Here is a 20,565-nt window from a genome sequence, read left to right on the forward strand (position 1 = left end):
AGTCTCACTCTGCCGCCCAGGCTGGAGTGCAGTGGCGCCATCTCGGCTCACTGCAAGCTCCGCCTCCCGGGTTCACACCGTTCTCCTGCCTCAGCCTCCCCAGCAGCTGGGACTACAGGTGCCCACCACCACGCCTGGCTAATTTTTTGTATTTTTAGTAGAGACGGGATTTCACCATGTTAGCCAGGATGGTCTCGATCTCCTGTCCTTGTGATCTGCCAGCCTTGGCCTCCCAAAGTGCTGGGATTACAGGTGTGAGCCACCATGCCCAGCCAGTGGTCATTTCTGTACCTGGAAACTAAACCTATCTATGAACCCTTTTGTAATCTCAGAAGTGACTGACCTAATACCAAATATTACAAGAAAGACATCTAAAATGAAGTATTCTGAAACAAACTTATATGACATCATGTGAGTTTAGAATACAATATATACTAAATGTCTTTCTTAAAGACTCACACACAAGCCTGTTAGAGGCTCTGAGAATTCTTTCAGTAAAGACACCTGTTTAACTTCATTTGAGCATTTCAAAACACATTTGACCATGAAAACTTATTAATATCTTGCTATGCCACAAAATATAAGTGAGAGAGTCTAACCTAGATGATATGTGAATATTATAGTATTTTCAAAACCCCCTTGAAACACTGGGCAGTTTATATAAGGATGAATATACAGATATTTACAAATATGTTAATATATAAAATGGCTAGTTAATTAGAGAAAAAGGTTTTAGGCATGCAAAAGTTAGTTGAAGAAAAGTGCCTTATTTTTGTTCATAGCATAGATTTCTCAGTTTTATTTGATCCAGAAAAATATTTTAGCTGAACTCTTTATTCACCTGACCAGCAGTGTCTAGTATCTCCATGGAAACAACTTCATCATCGATGGTTGCTTGGTGTCGGTAGGTTGATTCTAAGGGAATGAGCAAATAAAAAAGACAAAAAGGTAAATAAATGCAAGATTTAATTTGATCCTTAAAACTGAAAATGGGCATGGGAGAAGTATTCCTGATTTTACAGCATAAGGAACTGTGTAGTCTAGGAAAGAGAGGAGAGATGTGCAAAAATGTAGAATCTTCATTCTTAGCTCCTGGACATACCAAGTTCTAACATGGGTGTCACCGACTTTCAGAGTGTAGAATAGGAGGAATCTCTTTGCATCTTTGCTACCCTATACTTTCCTTTTTTTTTTTTTTGACGGGGTCTAGCTCTGTTGCACAGGCTGGAGTGCAGTGGTGCAATATCAGCTCACTGAAACCCGGGTTTCAAGTGATTCTCTTGTCTCAGCCTCCCAAGTAGCTGGGATTACAGGTGCCTTCCACAACACCCAGCTAATTTTTGTATTTTTAGTGGAGACAAGGGTTCACCATGTTGGCCAGGCTGGTCTTGAACTCCTGACCTTAAGTGATCCGCCTGCCTTGGCCTCCCAAAGTGCTGAGATTACAGGCCTCAGCCACCGTGCCTGGCCCTATCCTTTCCTCTGAAGATTCCATTTTATTTTTCTGAAAAGCCAGCTCCCTGGTGCTCTTTTCCTTCTATAATGAGACCTCAACAATGTAAATTGAGAAGGTGATTTTCACAAAATGCATTCTGCCTTGGTGCTTCTAAAAATCGAGTTTCTGGAAACTGCTGTTTCTAACAAGATAACATACCAACAGAAGCTACTAATTTCCTTTCAACCCTCAACTCTGGAAATGTAACAGATATTACCAGGAGGTGAATGGTTCTTGCCAAATGATGTAAAACTATGAGAAACTCTAGGGGTAGTAAAAGGTGGTCAGACCCCAGTACTGGGTGGTTGGTGAGGAACAGTAATCCAAAGTAGGGGAGGGCTGGGCAGCATGGAGGGGAGGTGGAACTATATGGAGTCCTCTTGCTTATGCTACCTCTTCAAAGCAGAAAAATGGCAGATGCTCAGTACCAGCTGGAGGTTGGTGGATCAACAGCAGAGTGGTCACCAAGCTATGTGAGGGGAAGGAGAAGTTAGCAGGTGCAAGAAGACTGGGTGGCCCTGAGTATGCCCCTCATCACATAAAATGGAAACCACGGGTCAAAAATAAGCGCCAACTGGTGCTTCTCTGTATGAAAACTAGAACAACAGAAATAAAGAACCGAATGAATGAATGACTGACCTGATGAGAGTTAGGTTGAGGAACTCTCCCAGAAGTGTCAGTAAGTGTAAGTAAGTAAAACAAAGGAACATGTAAAAGTAAAATTTAATAAAAGGTATGGATAATAGAACAAGAAATCTTAGTATCCTTTATAAAATGAGCCTCAAAGGAGAGAATAAAATACATAGAGGAGTGGAAATTATTGAGGTTGTAATGACTGAGAATTTCTCAACGTGAGGGAACAATGAAAGATTTAAGATCAAAGGAACTAGCAGGACGCATGAGGAAAAAGCTCTATATCTAAACCTATTACGACAAAATTTAAGGATATCAATGAGGAAGAAGTCTAAAGGGATTTAGAGAATAAAGCACATCACCTACAAAAAGATACGACTCGGACTGATGTAGGACTTTTTGCCAGTGAAACTGAATTCAAGACGTCCATCAAAACAATAAAACTACATCAACATCAATCCTGGCATTACAATTCTAGATGATTCTATCAGTATATCAGGGTGAAGATGGGGGAAAAGGCCAGAAGCAAGTTTGTGTGAACTAATGTACTTGTCTGATTCCAGAAGATGTTATAACTCTTAAAAATCTAGAAAAAGTGAACTAGGTATTCAACTCAATAAATTAGAAGAGAAGAAACAGAATAAATTCAAGACAATATAAGAAAAGAAATAAAAGAAAAAACATCACGAAAAAGAAAACAAAACCAAAGCATGGTATTTGAAAAGATATAAAAAGAGGGCGGAGCTATAAAGATCTGACAATACTGCCATTAAATTAAGAGAGACAATGCAATTAAAATTTAGCACTAAAAGAAGAAATTGTACATTCTGCTGAAATAAAAATAAAATAATACAAAGTTTATAAGCAATAATTTCAAACCCATAAATTCTGCAGAAAAATACAGTATCACTAGCATTCTTCTGTATCAGCAAAAGCCATGTAGGAAAGGTAAGAGAAAACAGGAAACTACTTCCAATAGTAGTAAAATAAATAATATTTAGGAAGTAATAAAAATGAACAAAACCGTTCAAAACCCTCCAAAAACAAAAACAAAAATTTTCTAGAATAGAAAATTTTAGAAGTTTGTAACAGAAAATGGAGAAACAACATTTTTAAAAACATGTCAGTTTTCCACAAAATTAATCTAGAATTTAATGCAATTCAAATGAAATGTCCAGCTGGACTTTTTGAGACGCTCAAGAAACTTATTTAAAATTATATAATACTATATAACATTACTCCAAACAGTGTGGTACTAATATCAGAATGCACAAATTTACCAAGGCCTTAACAATAGACTCATATTTATATAGGAACTTAGTATATGACTGAGGTGGCACCACAAGTCACTTAGGGAAATAATGAATGGTTCAATCAGTAGCATTTGGATTAGAACCAATAAGAAAAGAATTGGCCACTAAATGCACAAAATAAAGTTGGGCTTCTAGGGCATATATTAAAAGTAAATCTGGATGAATTAGAGATCTAAACTCATCTAGATTTGAAGAGTGAAACCTGAAGTTAAAAAAATTAAAAGTAAGAAAATATAAAAGCTCATGCACAGACCAAAAAAAATGAGATAAAAAATAAATGGGTTGACTACATTAAAATTAAGAATTTTGTACAATATTAAATAGGCTAAAGACTGGAGAACATATTTGAAACATAAGCAAAAAGTTGATTAATATCTAAAGTATGAAAGAAATTTTAGAAATTAAAAAGATAAGTGAACAGGAAAGAAATACGGCCAAAGTATACAAAGAAGAAATTCACATAGGAGGATGCCCAATTAGCAAAAACATATATCAAATGATGTTCTACCTGCTTACTTACCAGAGAGAAGCTTATAAGATGATTTTATGACCATAAGATTGGCAAAAATTATAAAGTTATAAAGCTAGGTAATATAATGCCTGACTAGGTTACAGGCAGCTTCTCTACACCGACAATGAGAGTGTAGACTGTGGTACATCATTTTGAAGAGCAATTCACTAGTGTTTGGTGTGGGCGTACCTTATGATTCAGCAATCTCCCTCTCAGGTACATGCACTAGAAAAAACCTGGTCCAGGTTCTTACAGCACTGGGTCTCAAAGTGTAGTGCCTGAACCAGTAACATCTGGCTCACCTAGGAACTTGTTAGAAATGCAAATTCTCAGGCTCCACCCCAGACCTATGGGCAATCTGTGTTCTCACAAGTCCCCCAGGTGATTACGGTGCAACCACCAATTTAAAGGTATGTTTTCCCCAGGATGTTAGCAGTAGCTCATATTAGAGGCAACTTAGGTGTTTATCATTGGGGAGATTAGTTAAATGTGGCACAGTAAAGAATACCGTGTAGAAGACTAGAAGTAAATATAGAAAAATGCATGGATCTTAAAAATATCAGATTTGGTTATAATGATTAGAAGTGTATATATATAAATATATAAAAGTTATTTAAATTTAAAATATATATACACAGAACACTATTTTTCCTAAGTAAATATATAATAATAGCTAGCACATACTGCTTCTATTTGAACAACTGTTCTAAACACTTATGTTAACTCATTAATCCTCACAAATATCCAATGAAGTATATATTGCTATTAGCTCCATTTTACAAGAGGAAACTGAGCCGTAACAAGATTAAATAACTTGCCCAAGGTCACACAGATAATAAATGATAGAGGCGAGATTTGAGTCAGGGAAGACCAGCTTTGGAGTTCAGGCTTTTAAATACCATGCTTAGTTTCAAACACATTAGACTCTGCACTTAAAGGAAAGAGGAAGGCAGTGGGTGTCAAAATAAGGATGAAAGGGAAAAGAAAGTGGAATAATATAAGGCCTCCCATACACTAATAATAGCATAACACCATGAAAAAGAGCGGTATGATTAATATGATTATTAACTCAATTATTTGTACCCAAACTACCCAAATCATTAACCAACCAACCAACCAACCAACCAACACAATAAACTCAGAAGTTTCTGTTGTCATGGGGGTAGCCTGTAAGCCGGTGGTTTTGTAATTATTTTTTCTATCTACCTCATGTTTCTGACTTTCATTTCATCAACTATTTTGCAGTCCTTTTTTGACCACTGTTTTCTGTTACTTTACTGTAAATATAATCTCCTGTCCAAAATACAAACTGTAGAATGCAGCTTCGCCAGCCATATCCTTGCCTTCTACTTCCATCAGTACTGTGTAGTGATCATTGCCATAAGCACGGCACATTCCTCAAGTATTTTCCAAAAAGTAAAATTTAAAAATTAGATTATGTTCAATATTTTAATAAGTGTATTTTATGTTATTGTCATTCTCCTAGAATATGTAATCCATACATGGTGTATGCATAGTGATTCGCAATTTCAGAATATTCCATCCCCCTACTCTTTTATGTTAAATTGGAGATTATAGTTTTGTATGATTTAATGCTCTAAAATACTATTTACAGCAGCCACTTGTCTCCAAGTGTTCTCCCAACGATTTTCTTTTTTCATCTTCAGTGCTGCAGCGTGAGGAAGAGCAGCCCATTCTGCATCACACATGCTGGGGAGCCATGCCCTTTGGCTTCTCCCTCTGCTGTTCTTTAGTGTCCTTTGTACCGACTTCCCTTTTGAAAAGACTGGCATCAGCCCCAGAGACTGGAAAACAGAGTTCTGGGCTCTATTCCATCTCTTTGCACTAAAAGTTGTCTGAGAGACGGGGAATTTTTCTGTGTTGCTTCCATGATAAATAGGGTATGTATTTCAATCACAGAATGCCACAGTAGGAGGGAAATGGAATATAATAAAAATTATATGAAGTTGTGTGATTCTTTGGCTATTTGTTAACTGAAACAAAAAGGATAAAATGCAGGAAATGAGAGAATGTCTGCCCCAGACATAGCAGCGTGTGGTAGCGTGATTTTGTCTAAGGTGAATACTGGGTTCATACCATTTTAAGCATTTTTTTTCTTTAAGCTTCTCTCTCTCATTAGAAGCCCATTTTCTCTACGTGTAAAACAATAGACGTATTGCCCGAAAAGGTAAAGTGTTGTGCATCTACGTGCTAACTTTTCCAGAGTTAACTCTAAAAAAATGTACTAAGTAGTTTTTGAAATTAGACTCCACTATGCATCTTAATACATAGAAGAAAATGTGTATGTGTTTGTTTGGTGGATTTGCTTTTGATTTTGTTCATACTAAACAAAAATAATAAATTGAGCCTTTTTTTGTGAAGGGTGGGGGGATGATTATTTAGGAGATAGTTCCAAATGAACCAAAATATTGTATACTGTAAGAAAAATATGAGTTTCAAAATGGAATGAGGCATTAAAAGTTACACTTGAATTTCACTGTGAGAGATGTATAATTTAAAATCTGCACTCACTAGTAGTTTAATAACTAGAAGTATATTTTATGTAGTCAAAAAGGAGTTGGTGCTCAAAGGGATGTTGCATGTGGTTAATCTTTTTACTGATTTAGCTTTTTTTTTTTTTTTGCGAATTTCAACACTTTAGTATGGACACTTAGCCAGCACAGTAACAGCAGCAGTTAGTTATGTTGATTTATGCCAGAATGGAAATTGTACTGAGTTGAGTTCTATTCCTAGTCTAACCACAACTGGACATGTAATTTTGATTAAATTTACTTCTTGGTACCTGTTTCCTTATTTGTCAAATGACAATCTCTAAGCTCCTTGCCGTGCCGATATTAAATAATTAAATAATTCTATGAGTTGGCTAAGCACTTCTGCTTTAGAATCTGGTTAAGATAATTTGTTCTGGGTGTATCTATTTTCGTATGAATGATTCCAAGCAGCAGGAGTTGTAAGGCAGGCAAGAAGAACCAATCACAGAACCAAAGAACTAGTGGGTCTAACGTCTCCTCATTCCCATCCTCATCTGAGCCTTTTCTAAGCAGATTCAAACACAGTGCCTCCAAGGTAACAGTCGCAGTAGTGATAGAGGCTGAAATACCGTCTCTCTCTTCCTCTCCAAATGCCTCCATCATACACGCGCGCGCACACACACACACACACAGAGTCACAGGCACACACATTCTAAGCCTCTATCTGTATTCTCTGTGGTGACCAGCATTCTTAGAGGGTAATATGACTCTTGGAGATAGGGATTCAATTCTTGGTTGGGATCCATTCAGAACATGGATCCTGTTGTTCTACAATCGGATAATTGCTGCCACCACCATCAGGGGGTTTTCATGGTTAGATGGTCCAACTCCCACATCTTATGAGCTTCAGTGGTGGTTTTCAAATGTGGTTCATAGACATCCGTGTGCTGGCCACCCACAAAGATTTCACCGATCCACAGTATAATAAGGAAAATTAAAATAAAACTAAAATTGTTCAATGTAAGGAACTGATTTTTTTTACATTGTATCCTTCGAAACACTCAGATGTTAAAGCAATTTCTTTCTTTTATGAAGTGCAAGTGGAGCGTAGGTTTAGTTCCCCCTCCCCCGTTTCTTTCCCTTGCCTGCATCCCTAATTGAATTATTAGGATAGGCTTTCTCCATAAAAATCAAATTAAAAAAAGTGAGTCTGAAACCAAAAAGTTTAGGAGTCACTTGCTACTATAGTAGCAAGCATTTTCTTCGTTGAATTATTTCAAAGCAGTAAATATTCTAATTGAGTTAATATGTAGAACGATGTTCATAGTCTTCAGCTTCTTGTGGAGTAACAATTCTGTTCCAGGTTGAAGAAAAAACTGCCCCATGTTTCTCAGGAAAGCACTGACTTCAGAATTCAAGACTGCTTCTTGTATATAAGCTACTTGGCTTTTAAATGTAGTTATCTCTTTTGGTGGTGGTTTTGAAACTTTTAGTTAAAGTAGCTGATATGGTTTGGATCTGTGTCTCCACCCAAATCTCATGTTCATTTGTTATCCCAAATGTCAGAGGTGGGGCCTGGTGGGAGGGGATTGGATCATGAGGTGGTTTCTCATGGTTTAACACCTTCCTTCGTGATGCTGTCATCACAATAGTGAGTTCTAGTGGGATCTGGTTGTTTTAAAGTGTCTGGCATGCCCCCCCCACCCTCAGTCATGGTCATGCCACGTAAGATGCCTGCTCCCACTTTCCCTTCTGCCGTGAGTAAAAGCTCCTTGAGGCCTCCCCAGAAGCCAATGCTTCCACGCTTCCTGTACAGCCTGCAGAACCATGAGCCAATTAAACCTCTTTTCTTTATAAACTACTCAGTCTCAGGTATCTCTCTATAGCATTATGAGAAGGGACTAATGCAGTAGCCATGTATTCAACAAAGAATTCTGTCTTCCCCAAGGTAGTATGAAGTTAAACTCAGGAAATGCTAATTTCCCTTGAATCAAATGGATGGAGAACCCCTCTGTGCTGGAACAAAAGTGACCTCTTGCACACACTCATATAGACACACAAATCCAGCCTCCAGTGTGAGAGAATTAATGAAGCCCTCACCTGGGAATGAGTCATGTATCCATTACTCCTGAAGTCTGATGAAAGTGCTTGTTGCTTAGCAGCTGCTGCCATCCTCTTTGAGAAGTACTGTACAAGGTCACTCAATAAAGTTTCATTATTCTTACTGAAGGAAGCCTGCACTATACATAACTGATGCAGGCAGATTACTATTAATAGCAGTTTTTTTTTTCAGATGAATAAAACAAAAGGGAAAATGGTTAAACTAAGACTAATTAAGAATAATAAGATTAGGTACTGGAACACATTCAGGGAGAGTTCATTTTATGAGACCATTTTTTATAAGCTTCATCTTTCATTGAGATATACGGATACAGCAATAAAAATTTGTATTTTTAAAATTAAACTCCCATTAATCATTAAGATTCTCAGATAATCTATGTAAAACTTATGTAAGTAATAAAAATATAAGAGAAGAATAAGTATTCACTTTGGTGGGTAAAATAATAAAGAATAATTTTTAAAAAAAATCGGGTGCATTTTTAGATCCAAATATATCGTCTTAAAATTAGTGTGGCTACATTTAAAAATATGTTGAAAAATTTGGATGTGAAAACTCTGACCTATTTAAAAGCAAAAACAGAAGAATAAATAATAAATGTAGAAACATGCTATTCTCCTAGATTAAAAGGTGGAATAACATAAAGATGTGGATCTTCTCAAAGTAATTTATAGTTCTAGTACAATTCCAATCAAAATCATGTCATATTATTACAGAGTTTCTAAACTTGATCTGGAAAAATCAACTGAACAGAGTAGCCAAAATAATTCTGTAAAAAAGTAATGAGGAAAGATGTTCTCTACAAAGTATCAAAATGTTCTGTACAGCATACAATTAACGAAAAATTGTGCTGCTTCTGTTTGGTGTGAAAAGCAAATCTAGAATGGTGTCCTGGTGTAAACAATTCAACATATGAAAAGATTGCATTGGAAGTAGTGGAGAAAGGTAGAGAGTATTTAATAAATAACAGGAGGAAAACTGGTCAACGATTTGGACAAAAATGTTGGGTTTTCACCTTGTACTTCTTACTAAAATAAATTTCAGAACTATTAGTCAAATACTAAGTAAACTATAAGATCATTCTCTATTCCCTTCCTTATTGTTTTCCTTCACAAAACTTATTGCTATCTCACATATATTTGCTTGTTTATTGACTCTTCTCTCTTTCCTAGACTGTGCACTCAAAAAAGCCAAGGCCTTCTCTTTCTGTTTACTGATTTATCTTTAGCACCCAGAACACTTTGACACACAGAAGGCGCTTGATAAACATTTGTAGAATGAATGAATAAAAATAATGAAAGAAGTCTTGCTCCCTTTTAAACTGAAAATCTTGGAGTGACAAAAATAAAACAAAACAAAGAAATTAAAAAAAAACCAGGAAGAGTGTTTGCCTACATTTTATACATCAACATTATTACTATTTTTAAGATCCACAGACATCATATTTTGCTGCTGCTTCTCTCCTTCTCTCTCTGTAACAGGCTTTAGTCAGATGTATTGGAGAGAAGAAAAGAGAGAAACATATTTTATTTTTCCCTAAAATCCATATTCAGTAGTTTTATTTTTCTGTTACTCTTCTCAGGATACCATTCTATTACGCACCAAATTTTCCATGTCCGTTTTATCCTCTCTCTCCCATTAGAATGATACTGCATTTTTCTTATGTGAGGGCAGTGTGTTGTACCCACTTCCTTTCCTCATGGCTGAGGCTTGACCTAATTTCTTCATCTATGCACTAAAATCCTGCAGGGTTCTAAGCACAGACAGCATGAAACACACATCTAGCCTCATAGAGGGCTGCTTTGCATGATTTGAAAAGCACTTCCAAATCAGCTAAAAGGAGCTTAAAAATGTTGCAACAGAAAATATTATTCTTTCTTTGGGGCCATAAATTTTTATTGAAGAGGAGAAGGAAACAAAATTTGACCTACCGAGGGTGGGATCATATTCCCAGATGAACCGTTTGGTCAGAAATCTCACTACAAGAGCTGTGGAAGAAAAGAGCAACATTTCAAAAAATAATTTGTTAATTTGCTTAGCACACCTATCTTTTTAAGGAAAGCGAAATGCTCCACACAACCCTATAAATGCTTTATATTTCCTTGGTATATAAAACAAATAAATTTTTTTATGTTTATTCAAGTAATTTTCCAATTTCATATTATGGCCAAAAAACCATTGTAATATTTGAATGGGTTTATTGTGCATTAGTCAACAATTAGATTTGTTGCTTTAGTCACAAGGTTAAAAACAAAACAAACAAAAATATAATGTGAAAATGCTTATATATAAAATTTTTAGTAAAATGATGAATTTAGATATAAAAGGTCAAAATACAGGTATCCCAAGTTTGAATATTGATAAGGATTGGCAAAGGCAAGTTTAAAATGTGATAATTTTTAGTGTAATGAAAGCTCACTAGCAGGTCATTTGCATTTTAAAAAAGTAGATATTCAAAATTAAGGATTTTTATTAGAGATCTGTGAAAACTCATCAAAAGTAGCACTGATAGAATACAGTCAGAGTCAGGTTCTGGAACGATGCTACACAGTTTGCTTGCATGATCTCCTCAATCCTCACGTCATCTTTATGAGGCAGGTACGATGTTAATTCCCATTTTTCAGATGAGAAAACTGAGGCACTGAGGGGTTAACTCATTTAATTAAGCTTATCTAGTTAGTTAGTGGCCTGGTAAGGATCTGAATCCAGGAAGTCTGTAACTTATCCATTGTATCAAACTGAATTTAAGTCCTAGGCCATCTGGATAATATTTAACTGGAAGATGGGCTGGAGAAAAGCATGGAAATATGTGGACTCTATTGTCCTTATAAATTGATAAGACATATGCCAAACATTTTCTTACACTTGTAGTATAGTTGAAAACAGTGGTTTTAAATTAAAAAAAAAAATTGGAGCGGGATGTCACAGGCACTTAAAAAATGGAATGAAAGCATTGGATCCTTTTCCTGAAAAAATATACATACACACATTTGGCATATAATTTAGCAGGCTCATGAGCCCTCCATAGACCCCTGATGGCCTCCCAGGGATCCCACTGACCTTAATGAAAGATTCATTGTCTATCATATTTTACAGTTTTAAAATACCCATTATAATGTGTATTTTTATTTTTACTGAAATGCCCTGAATGTAGCAGCCAAAAGATACTCTTTGAAGAAATAAAACTAGTTAGTGGAAGGTCACTGTCAGTCTTTGCCTAGTCTCACTTTTAGGAAAAACAGAGGTATAACCTTCCTCCTGCAAAGTTTTATATGGGAGATGGCAGCGTAAATTGCAGGAGGACTTCGCAAAACAGAGCACAACGTGGCTTCTTGACTGGGGGCTGGAGATGGAAAGTACCAATGTTCTTTGTAATTACAGAGTGTGAGGCTGAATTCGAGCCAAAATATTTGCAGTGCCTAAAGTAGCAAGGCCACTGACCCTGTAATACTTCCCACAGTGACTGTACTTGTGGTTTTATCTGCAGTCTTCAGAGTCTGTCATTGTCATTCTCTTGAGACTGAAACTTTTATTTTTACATACAGGATGCAGTAAGCAGTAAGCAGTAAATATATTTTTTCTTTTGTACAATTAGCAACATTAATAAACATTAATAAACACCTAACAGCTTGCACGATTTAAAGAGTTCCATCTTTTGTTAGACTATGTAGTTGTTTTTTTTTTTTTTTTTTTTTTGACACTCTCCCTCTGTTGCCCAGGCTGGAGTGCAGTGGTATGATCTCGGCTCACTGCAGTCTCCACCTTCCGGGTTCAAGCGATTCTCCTGCCACAGCCTCCCGAGTAGCTGGGAGTGCAGGTGCGTGCCACCACACCAAGCTAATTTTTGTATTTTTAGTAGAGACGGGATTTCACCATGTTGGCCAGGGTGGTCTCAATCTCCTGACCTCGTGATCTGCCCACCTGGGCCTCCCAAAGTGCTGGAATTACAGGCGTGAGCCACCGCGCCCGGCCAGACTATGTAGTTTTAACACTAAAGGCTGCAACCTAGAAAACTTAATTATCTGCCATGATGAAAAAATGAGCTTAATTTTTTACATGAGCGAAGTTTACAGTTCTTCAATTCCAAAACCATTTAAATTTGAATCATTTCTCAAAATCTTTAAAAAATGTATTAGACAGTCCATCGGCTTTCAAAACCAAGTATACTGAACATAATTGAATCATTTGTAAATGCCTGGATGTCAGTTAAGAACCTTGGTTAGTGCCTGTGCAGTTATGCAGCAATACTTTCTGAAGCTGTAGAGTGGAAGAGGCAAAAGAACTCTAGAGTGCTAGAGTTTTTGAGCATATATATGCATATGAATGCTCAAAAACTCAAAAAAGTTATATATATAAACTATTATATATAAATATATATTCAAAACAGTTAATTTATTAAATTTAAATAATATATATTCAAAATAGTTATATAATTTATTAAATTTAAATAAAATTTTATCCCAGTTGTATAACTTATTAAATTTATATAATAAATATTAAAACTTATTAAATTTTAAAAAATTTATTACATTATTAATACATTAATAATCTAATTTAACTATAATTAATGAAAATGGGTACTATAAAGATTGACCTAATTTCCTTTTGACTCCCTTCCCTCTCCATCCCAACTATCTTGAGCAAAGTTTGTCTTTTGAAGTAAAATGGTGGTATTGATTTAAGGCCTTGTTGCTCCAGAAGTTTTAAGGTTTGACATATTTGATTAGTAGTTACTGTTGAGTCTTTGCCTTCTGAAATATTTTATTTTCTTCCCATTGCCTTAACAACCCATACCTTTCCATTAAACAAGCCAAACATGTCCAATGGCTAATGTAGGGAAGACTGTTTTCCTCCTTTTGCCTAATTTACAACCTACTTGGGTAATTCTTCATCATCTGTGGTTCTGTTTTAGTATTACTGGTACTATGAATTTTATGATTATTAATGAAAATTGGTTTCTAACAAAATGGAAAATTTGGTAAAGAAACATTTAATCCAATAAAATATTTTTAAAAGTCACTTAATGTAATCATTCAGTGGCATGATATTCCATTCATAAGTAAGAGCTAACAGGTAAAACCATTACATTAAAATAGTCACGTTATTTCTAAAAATTAACCAATCTATGCTGGTTACTCAAAATAATTCCTGACATCATTATCAAGAAGAAGCAGGCATCAGGAGTGCCAGATTTAGTTTCAGAATATTTTAAAATGAAAATTAATTAGGTATGATCTGTACAATAAATCAGCTTCAGCAAGAAATGAACTCTTCAAGGTAAATGTAAACTAACACACATGCTATTCCTTATTTGAGAGTCATATTCAAGAGAGATTCAGGCAAAACTTTCAAATGTTACCTTTCAGTATCATACTTGAAAAATATGTCATTACTTTTCTTTATAGAATTCATGAAGTAACTTGATTAACAATGTATATAATGCAATTTTTTTCTAAGATACTTAAGCATATGTAACCTCCTACACAGTTGTGATTGTTCTTTTCTATAGGTCCCCAGGCATACAGCTATTGCTATATAACAAATCCACCCCAAAACTTTGTAGCATACAACAATAAGTATTTATTATGGAAAAATGCTGGAAATTTTTTTCCAGCTGGAAAAAGTATTATGTATTTATGGGACTGTGGTGAGTTGATTGCATTGGAAAAATGTAACTAAAAGTGTTTAAAATGGCCAGGACAGATTTCTTTTTGGTTAGGAAAAGAATTTCTGCTCCAATTAAAAGTGCTTCAAGGAATATTACTCATAACCTTCACATCATGAATGCCTTTTGAATTTTGTCTATAATCCTAGTAACATACCCTATAAAGACCCTTGATATTTAATATATACTCTACAACAGTACAACATTCATATAATAATGAAAACTTACTATGGATGTATATTAAGTGATTTATATCATTTTCATTCTGTAACCTGCAGTACCTTCACAAAAAATACATAGTTACCTATAAGTTGTAGAAACACGTAACTTTAAAATACTTTTCAAGGGACTTCTACAAAAGTTTGCCAACTTTGGGACAATTCTGTCACAAATGGTTTCAAATATTTTGTGAAAAACAAAAATCTGTGGTATATAAAGAGAAGATAAATGTGGGTAATACTAGCACAACTTTAGTCCGTTATGGGTTGTGATATGTATATTTACCACTTGTTATCTGAATTATTTTTCCTATGTTTATTTACAATAAAAAAGTTAGAAATGTTAAAGTTTAAAAACTACATGAATAAATTATAATAAACTTACATAGTATCCTAAGTATGAAACTTTTCAAGGTTGAGATGCCTCCAGGAGATAGAGTAGCTCTCTTAATTTCTCCTCCATTTTCATTTCATTATAGTACTTACAGTTTAACTACTTGACCTTACCTTGACCAGCAAAATTCAGGAGGCAATGACATACATTACCAAGCCCACAAAGGTTGTAAAATCAACACTAAATTGTTTTCAGTTTAGTTTTTGTGATCTATAGTTAAAATGTCATAATAAATAAAGCAAGTGTCTAAAAAATAATGGAAAAGAGAAGACTGAGAGGATTTAATACAACATGGGAACTGTTTTCTCATTTCATTAAGCATGACCTCAATTTAAATAATATTTTAAAAATTATAATGGAAAAAGTTTAAAAGTAATGCAGTAGTGTTATAATTATTCATCTTCATTTAGTGTATGCTCTATTCAGTTAGGCATTACGGTAAATATTTACACATGTATCTTTACTCTTCACTTCCTTATAGTGTGGAATATATGGATACGGATATGAATACGATGTATGTATATTGGTGAAGAAACCAAAGCTCAAGTTGTTTACATTTCTTCCTAAAATGTGAGCCTACTCTTTCCTAGCCTCAGGAACTACATTCTCTTTTTACAGATGAGGGCTTTGCTACCAGGGAGCTTAAGAGTCTTACTAGTGTATTCCTCTATTGTCTAAACCCTTAATTTGAAAAATTCCATGGAGAATGTTGTATATACCATATATATATATGTATTTACACACATACATTTTTACACATATAAACATTCTTCCATTTGAAAAAAATGCATCGTCTAGTCTACCTTCTTTTGTTACAAAAGAAAAGACTAAAAACCCTGGTGAAAATGAAACCTGAAATGTCTATTAAAATCTGATATTTTAGACATAAACTTCTGAACATTTATTATCCTCTTTTATTGCCTCGGTGTGGAGCACCAACACTATTCCCTTAATTCTAACACACATGATGTGCTAACACACACTCACAGACAATGTAATTATCCTCATGATACCATTTTGCTTCACCATCTTAATTTCCTTGACTGTACATTTCTTACAGGGTTTATTGCTATTATTTTAAATATAGTGCAGGGATCATTACATATTTGGAATGTTCCATAAATACTTACAAGCTGATGTTAGTTTAGCTTAGCGCCCTTAAAAGCCCAAATAAACTAATAGCTTGTCAGTATTTTAAGCAGGTAACCCAGAGTGGAACTAAGTCAAAGAAAGGGGAAAAGAAACACATATTTAAAATGTACTAACTCATATCCAGATAGCATTTCTTTTTCTTTTTCTTTCTTTCTTTTTTTTTTTTTTTTTTTGAGACAGAGTCTCGCTCTGTCGCCCAGGCTGGAGTGGCGCAATCTCGGCTCACTGCAAGCTCTGCCTCCCGGGTTCATGCCATTCTCCTGCCTCAGCCTCCTCAGCAGCTGGGACTACAGGCGCACCCCGCCACACCCGGCTAATTTTTTTGTATTTTTAGTAGAGACAGAGTTTCACCGTGTTAGCCAGGATGGTCTTGATCTCCTGACCTTGAGATCCGCCCACTTCGGCCTCCCAAAGTGCTGGGATTACAGGCGTGAGCCACCGCGCCCGGCCCAGATAGCATTTCTACCTGCGGTATCTAAAGCAGCATCCCCTCCTCTTTAAAGTCTTCCTTGGCCTTTCCAAGCCATTAATCACTCATCTGTGACATGAAATTGTCTTTTGTGTCTTCTCTGTTATATAATGTGTACAATTACCTTGTAAACATTTATTTATATTCTTGTATGTCTTAGAAATGGTGAATGATCTGAAGTCAGAGATTAAGCCTTGTTCATCTTTATGTCCCATGGCTGGCATAGCGCTTGACATATATGTGCCCAATAGGTATTTAAGAAATGAATGAGAAAACAATGAAAATTTCTTTAAGCTATGTGGCTCCACTATTACCATTGTGCTTGGGCCTGTACTCTAGTATGTTTTTGTTACTTGAAAGGCATGTTCTTTAAAGTGGAACTTTCATTTCTTGAAAATATATTGACCACTTCTCTGGTCGGATGCCAGTCTGGTCAATCTATATTGCAAACCTGATTGAGAAAAGCAAGACCCATCACTCGACCTCTCCTAGGCCAGAGGAATTGCTACCCCTGACCTCACACCACTATCAGCCCTAAATTTAACTCCAACTCTTAAGTGGTCAAAAGACTTCAGAGAAGTAAAAATGAGCATTACTCACAAAAATAGAGAAGACTCTACCCTAGATTTGTGGAGATAGTTTATTATTGAATGAATTAATTTTGTGGAACTAAGTATCCATTTATTAATCATATTAGTTGTTGGATTAAAGTGTATATGCTTTTAGAAAATGCCATTAGGTAAGTTTTAGCTGTTATCTTAAATAAAAACACTACTGGGATTTCTTGAAGGTTAAATATCAAAAGGAAGCTTAAGTATATATTAAATACTGACTTTAAGCTAATTTAATTTTCATAAAAACTCTTAAAAGTAGAAATTAATGTTCCCACTATACATATAAGAAACCAAAGCAGAAAAGTGAATAAACTTGTCTAATTTACAAAGTGGTTAAGTGATAAAACTGATATGAACCCAACTCTGTTTACCTTAAAACCCGTAATTTTTCCAATATACAGTACTTTTCCACTGTATTTTAATATTTCTATGTATATGATATAATTCTACATGTGTGATTTTTTTTTAACGTGAGCATACATCTTACGGAGAAGCATGCTTTGAGAAGGGAATATTTTGCTTGTGATTAGATTTATTCTTCCTTAGTGGAGAAAATATCCATGACCAGAAACCATGGCAACACAGAAAGAGGACATGAATTTTGTGAAGCAAGAAGAAAACTTTTAGATAAATAAGATTTTTGTTTTTTTCTTGAAAACGTCTTTAAGAATGCTGTAGATGAGGAAAACAAGTATCTGAAGATGTAGGCGATGAAGCAGTATGCGAAAAGCAAATGTTTTCTTATGAGTTTCCTCAGTCATTAACAATAAAAATTAGCATACCAGGAACCATTTTAGGCAGTGAGGAAGTCAGCAAAGAAAATAAGATACAGTTTCTATTCATAAAGTGTTGTAAGTTTGCACCTTTGCATGTCCCAGGAAAAATATAAAGATATGTGGGTAATTTTGAATAGTATCCAATTGAAGTCCTGTTATGATGTCTAGAATTCTTACTGCAAGGACTGGGTAAAAGGGAGGCCAGATTGAGGTGAGCTGGACTCACTCAAGTGCCTCACAGGGAGCAAAACTTGTGTTTTCTGGAAAAACTCTAGCAGATAAAATAGGAGTAATGTGTGTATGGTGTGTCAGCCTTATAATGGTTTGTCTTCCAGCTTAGGGACAACAACGCAGTGGGTCTCCCTAAATAAGAGGCAATTCAGCTCCTCCTTCTTCCCTCCCTCACCTGCACCTCGAGCAACCTCCTGTCAAATCAAGCCTCCAAATCGAATTTTCCAATTCCTCGTCCCCTGGGTCCAACACTTTTAGTTCTTCATACCTTGTTCCTGGGTCTTCTATCACCAACCCTCAAGTCCGTGTTCTTTTTTACAGCAGTCCTTACTCTCTTTTCTGTGACCGTTCTGGTCTCCTCCAAGAAATATGGGTCATTGTGCCTCAGAAGGAGATGTGAAGTATGAGATCCCAGGACCGAGTGAGTCCCGGCCTAGAAAGCCACATGGGGACCATGACAGCTAGTTGAAGCTTCGCTTTCACAGCTGTTGGTGATGGCTGAGACCAAGATTATGCCAGTTTGGAATATTGGAGCCCCTAGTCAAAGGAGATGAAAAACTATTTCTGTACTGAAGAGCTGTTCTGGAAGGGAATGGAAATGAGCTGGATTGGAAATAAGATGTCAAAAAAAAAAAACCCTCAGAAAATTATGTGATTTGAAATGTCGGATCTTTAAAAAAAGGGGGCTCAGAGCAAAGATGTGTACACAAAAACTAGATTTCAGATATATTTGCTGATAATTGAATGCAATAATTTTCAAATGCTTATCCATTTTGATCTATCAAATCTATCTCTCTTTCTCCACACATGTGACTTTCACACACATTCATTTAGTCAATAAATATTTATTGACCACTGTGCAAAGCACCAAAGAAAGCAAGACTGAGAGGATGCCTAGGCATGATATTAGAAATGACTTTATATTAAAGCTAAGCCATAAGTTGAGTCTTAGAAGATTGAAGCTCACTATTTTAGGAAGAGCATTTCAAGCAGAGAGAAAGGGCCAAGACACAAGAGAGCTAGTTCAGTTAGGAATCACATGTGGTTCAGGGTGGGTAGAGTGGCATGTAGGGGGAGCTATGTTGGTAGGGGGTCAGGTTGTGAGGTTCTTTAGAGCCCAGACTATAAAGTAGCTCCTATGTCACACTAAGGAGCTTGAATTTTACTCTGAAGTTTTTGAGCATACAGGGGTTCTGAGTAGGAGAATGGCTCAATTTGATCTGATCATCTTGGGGACCATTCATTGATTAGAAGTGGACAGTGAGGGAGAGGGATTAGTGCAAAGACTCCACATGAAATAAAAGTCTGGGGGTAGCATTATTCTTTGAGAATATAATGGGGAATATAATGGGAAAACAAATTAAAAATGATGTTGGACTTGAACATGTTGAACATAAGACATTAATGAAAACATAATGTAGAGAATTGCCATCCATCCATTCATCCATCCTTTATCCTGCCATTCATCTGCCTATCATCCTGCCTATCATACATACACAATTATTGAATGTTTATCATGCCCCAGGTACTGTGCTAGGCACTGCCCCATAAGCAGTGGACATCAAAGCCTGAAGCTGGAGGGAGTGATCCTTGCCAGAGTGCCACTTTCTGGTGGGTGGTGGCATGCAGTGGGCATGGTTAACATGGTCCAGGTAGATAGTTTAAGTAGAAGAGGACTTAACTTATAATTCTATTTTCAGATTCATCTCATGGTGGCATCTCTTGCTTTTTATGTTCTCCTCCACCTAAACTCCTCAGATGTTTTAGCTAAACTAAAAAAGTTAACAGATGAAGCCAGGGGACAAATATCTCTTCATATAGTGATTATTTCTGAAGGAACCCTTTCTCTTACCCCTTATTTCACCTGTCCCCTTTTTCTATTCCCTGTGAAGGTCAAAATAAATTGACATTGAAAAAAAAACCATTTGGCTTTATAAAAAATAAAATTGAGCAATTTAATGGAAATTTAAAATGAATGCTATATAAAATGCATGCTTTATAATGCCAGAAGTTAAAATGAGAAGTAAATTAGTTCCAGATGGGGGTCTAGGGATTGCTTTTAAATTACTGTGTTTGCTTAAGCCTGAAAATTTTGACCAGTCTTGCATTCTCACAAAAATATCACTGAGAACACATCAGTTCTCTGTACAAATCATTTTTTAAGGCTAAGTGGTGTAATCTCCAAGAATTATTAGGGAAACACTTTTGTTTTTGAAAATCTAGCCTGGGAGTCTAGCTTCAGTGCATCTCAAGTCCTGAAAATTGACTTTTTTTTTTAACTTGGAAATGGTAAGGTAAAGGTTAATCTGATCCTGGTAATTTGGTTTTAGGCTGACACACGATGAGGGGAAAAATGGCAGAATCATTGCTTTTAATTCCTAACATGTTTGAAAAGCAGTAGAGATATTGGAATGCTTAAAAATAATGCAAAATCAAGAAAAATGTTAATTTTCTATAGAAAATTAACTTGTATAATTAAATGA

General features: G+C 35.7%; 1 protein-coding gene and 1 long non-coding RNA gene across 3 annotated transcripts in view; one reads left to right on the forward strand and one right to left on the reverse strand.

The window, feature by feature from the left end:
- The window catches only part of LOC134728433 (uncharacterized), a 138,181-nt gene that overhangs the window by 94,455 nt on the left and 23,161 nt on the right, over positions 1–20,565 (forward strand). The gene's annotated exons all lie outside the window — the stretch shown is intronic.
- Positions 1–20,565, reverse strand: part of RERG (RAS like estrogen regulated growth inhibitor) — a 112,904-nt gene that overhangs the window by 2,753 nt on the left and 89,586 nt on the right. Inside the window, exons 3-4 of one of the 2 annotated variants that reach the window (XM_008969556.4) lie at positions 10,495–10,551; positions 842–915 (exon numbers count right to left, since the gene is read on the reverse strand). In XM_008969556.4, the coding sequence (XP_008967804.1) occupies positions 842–915; positions 10,495–10,551 (131 nt within the window). The remainder of the gene's footprint in view (positions 1–841; positions 916–10,494; positions 10,552–20,565) is intronic. The other variant, XM_008969557.4, reaches the window with a different exon arrangement.

This window comes from Pan paniscus, chromosome 10 (assembly GCF_029289425.2).
Source record: "Pan paniscus chromosome 10, NHGRI_mPanPan1-v2.0_pri, whole genome shotgun sequence".
Taxonomy (NCBI): domain Eukaryota; kingdom Metazoa; phylum Chordata; class Mammalia; order Primates; family Hominidae; genus Pan; species Pan paniscus.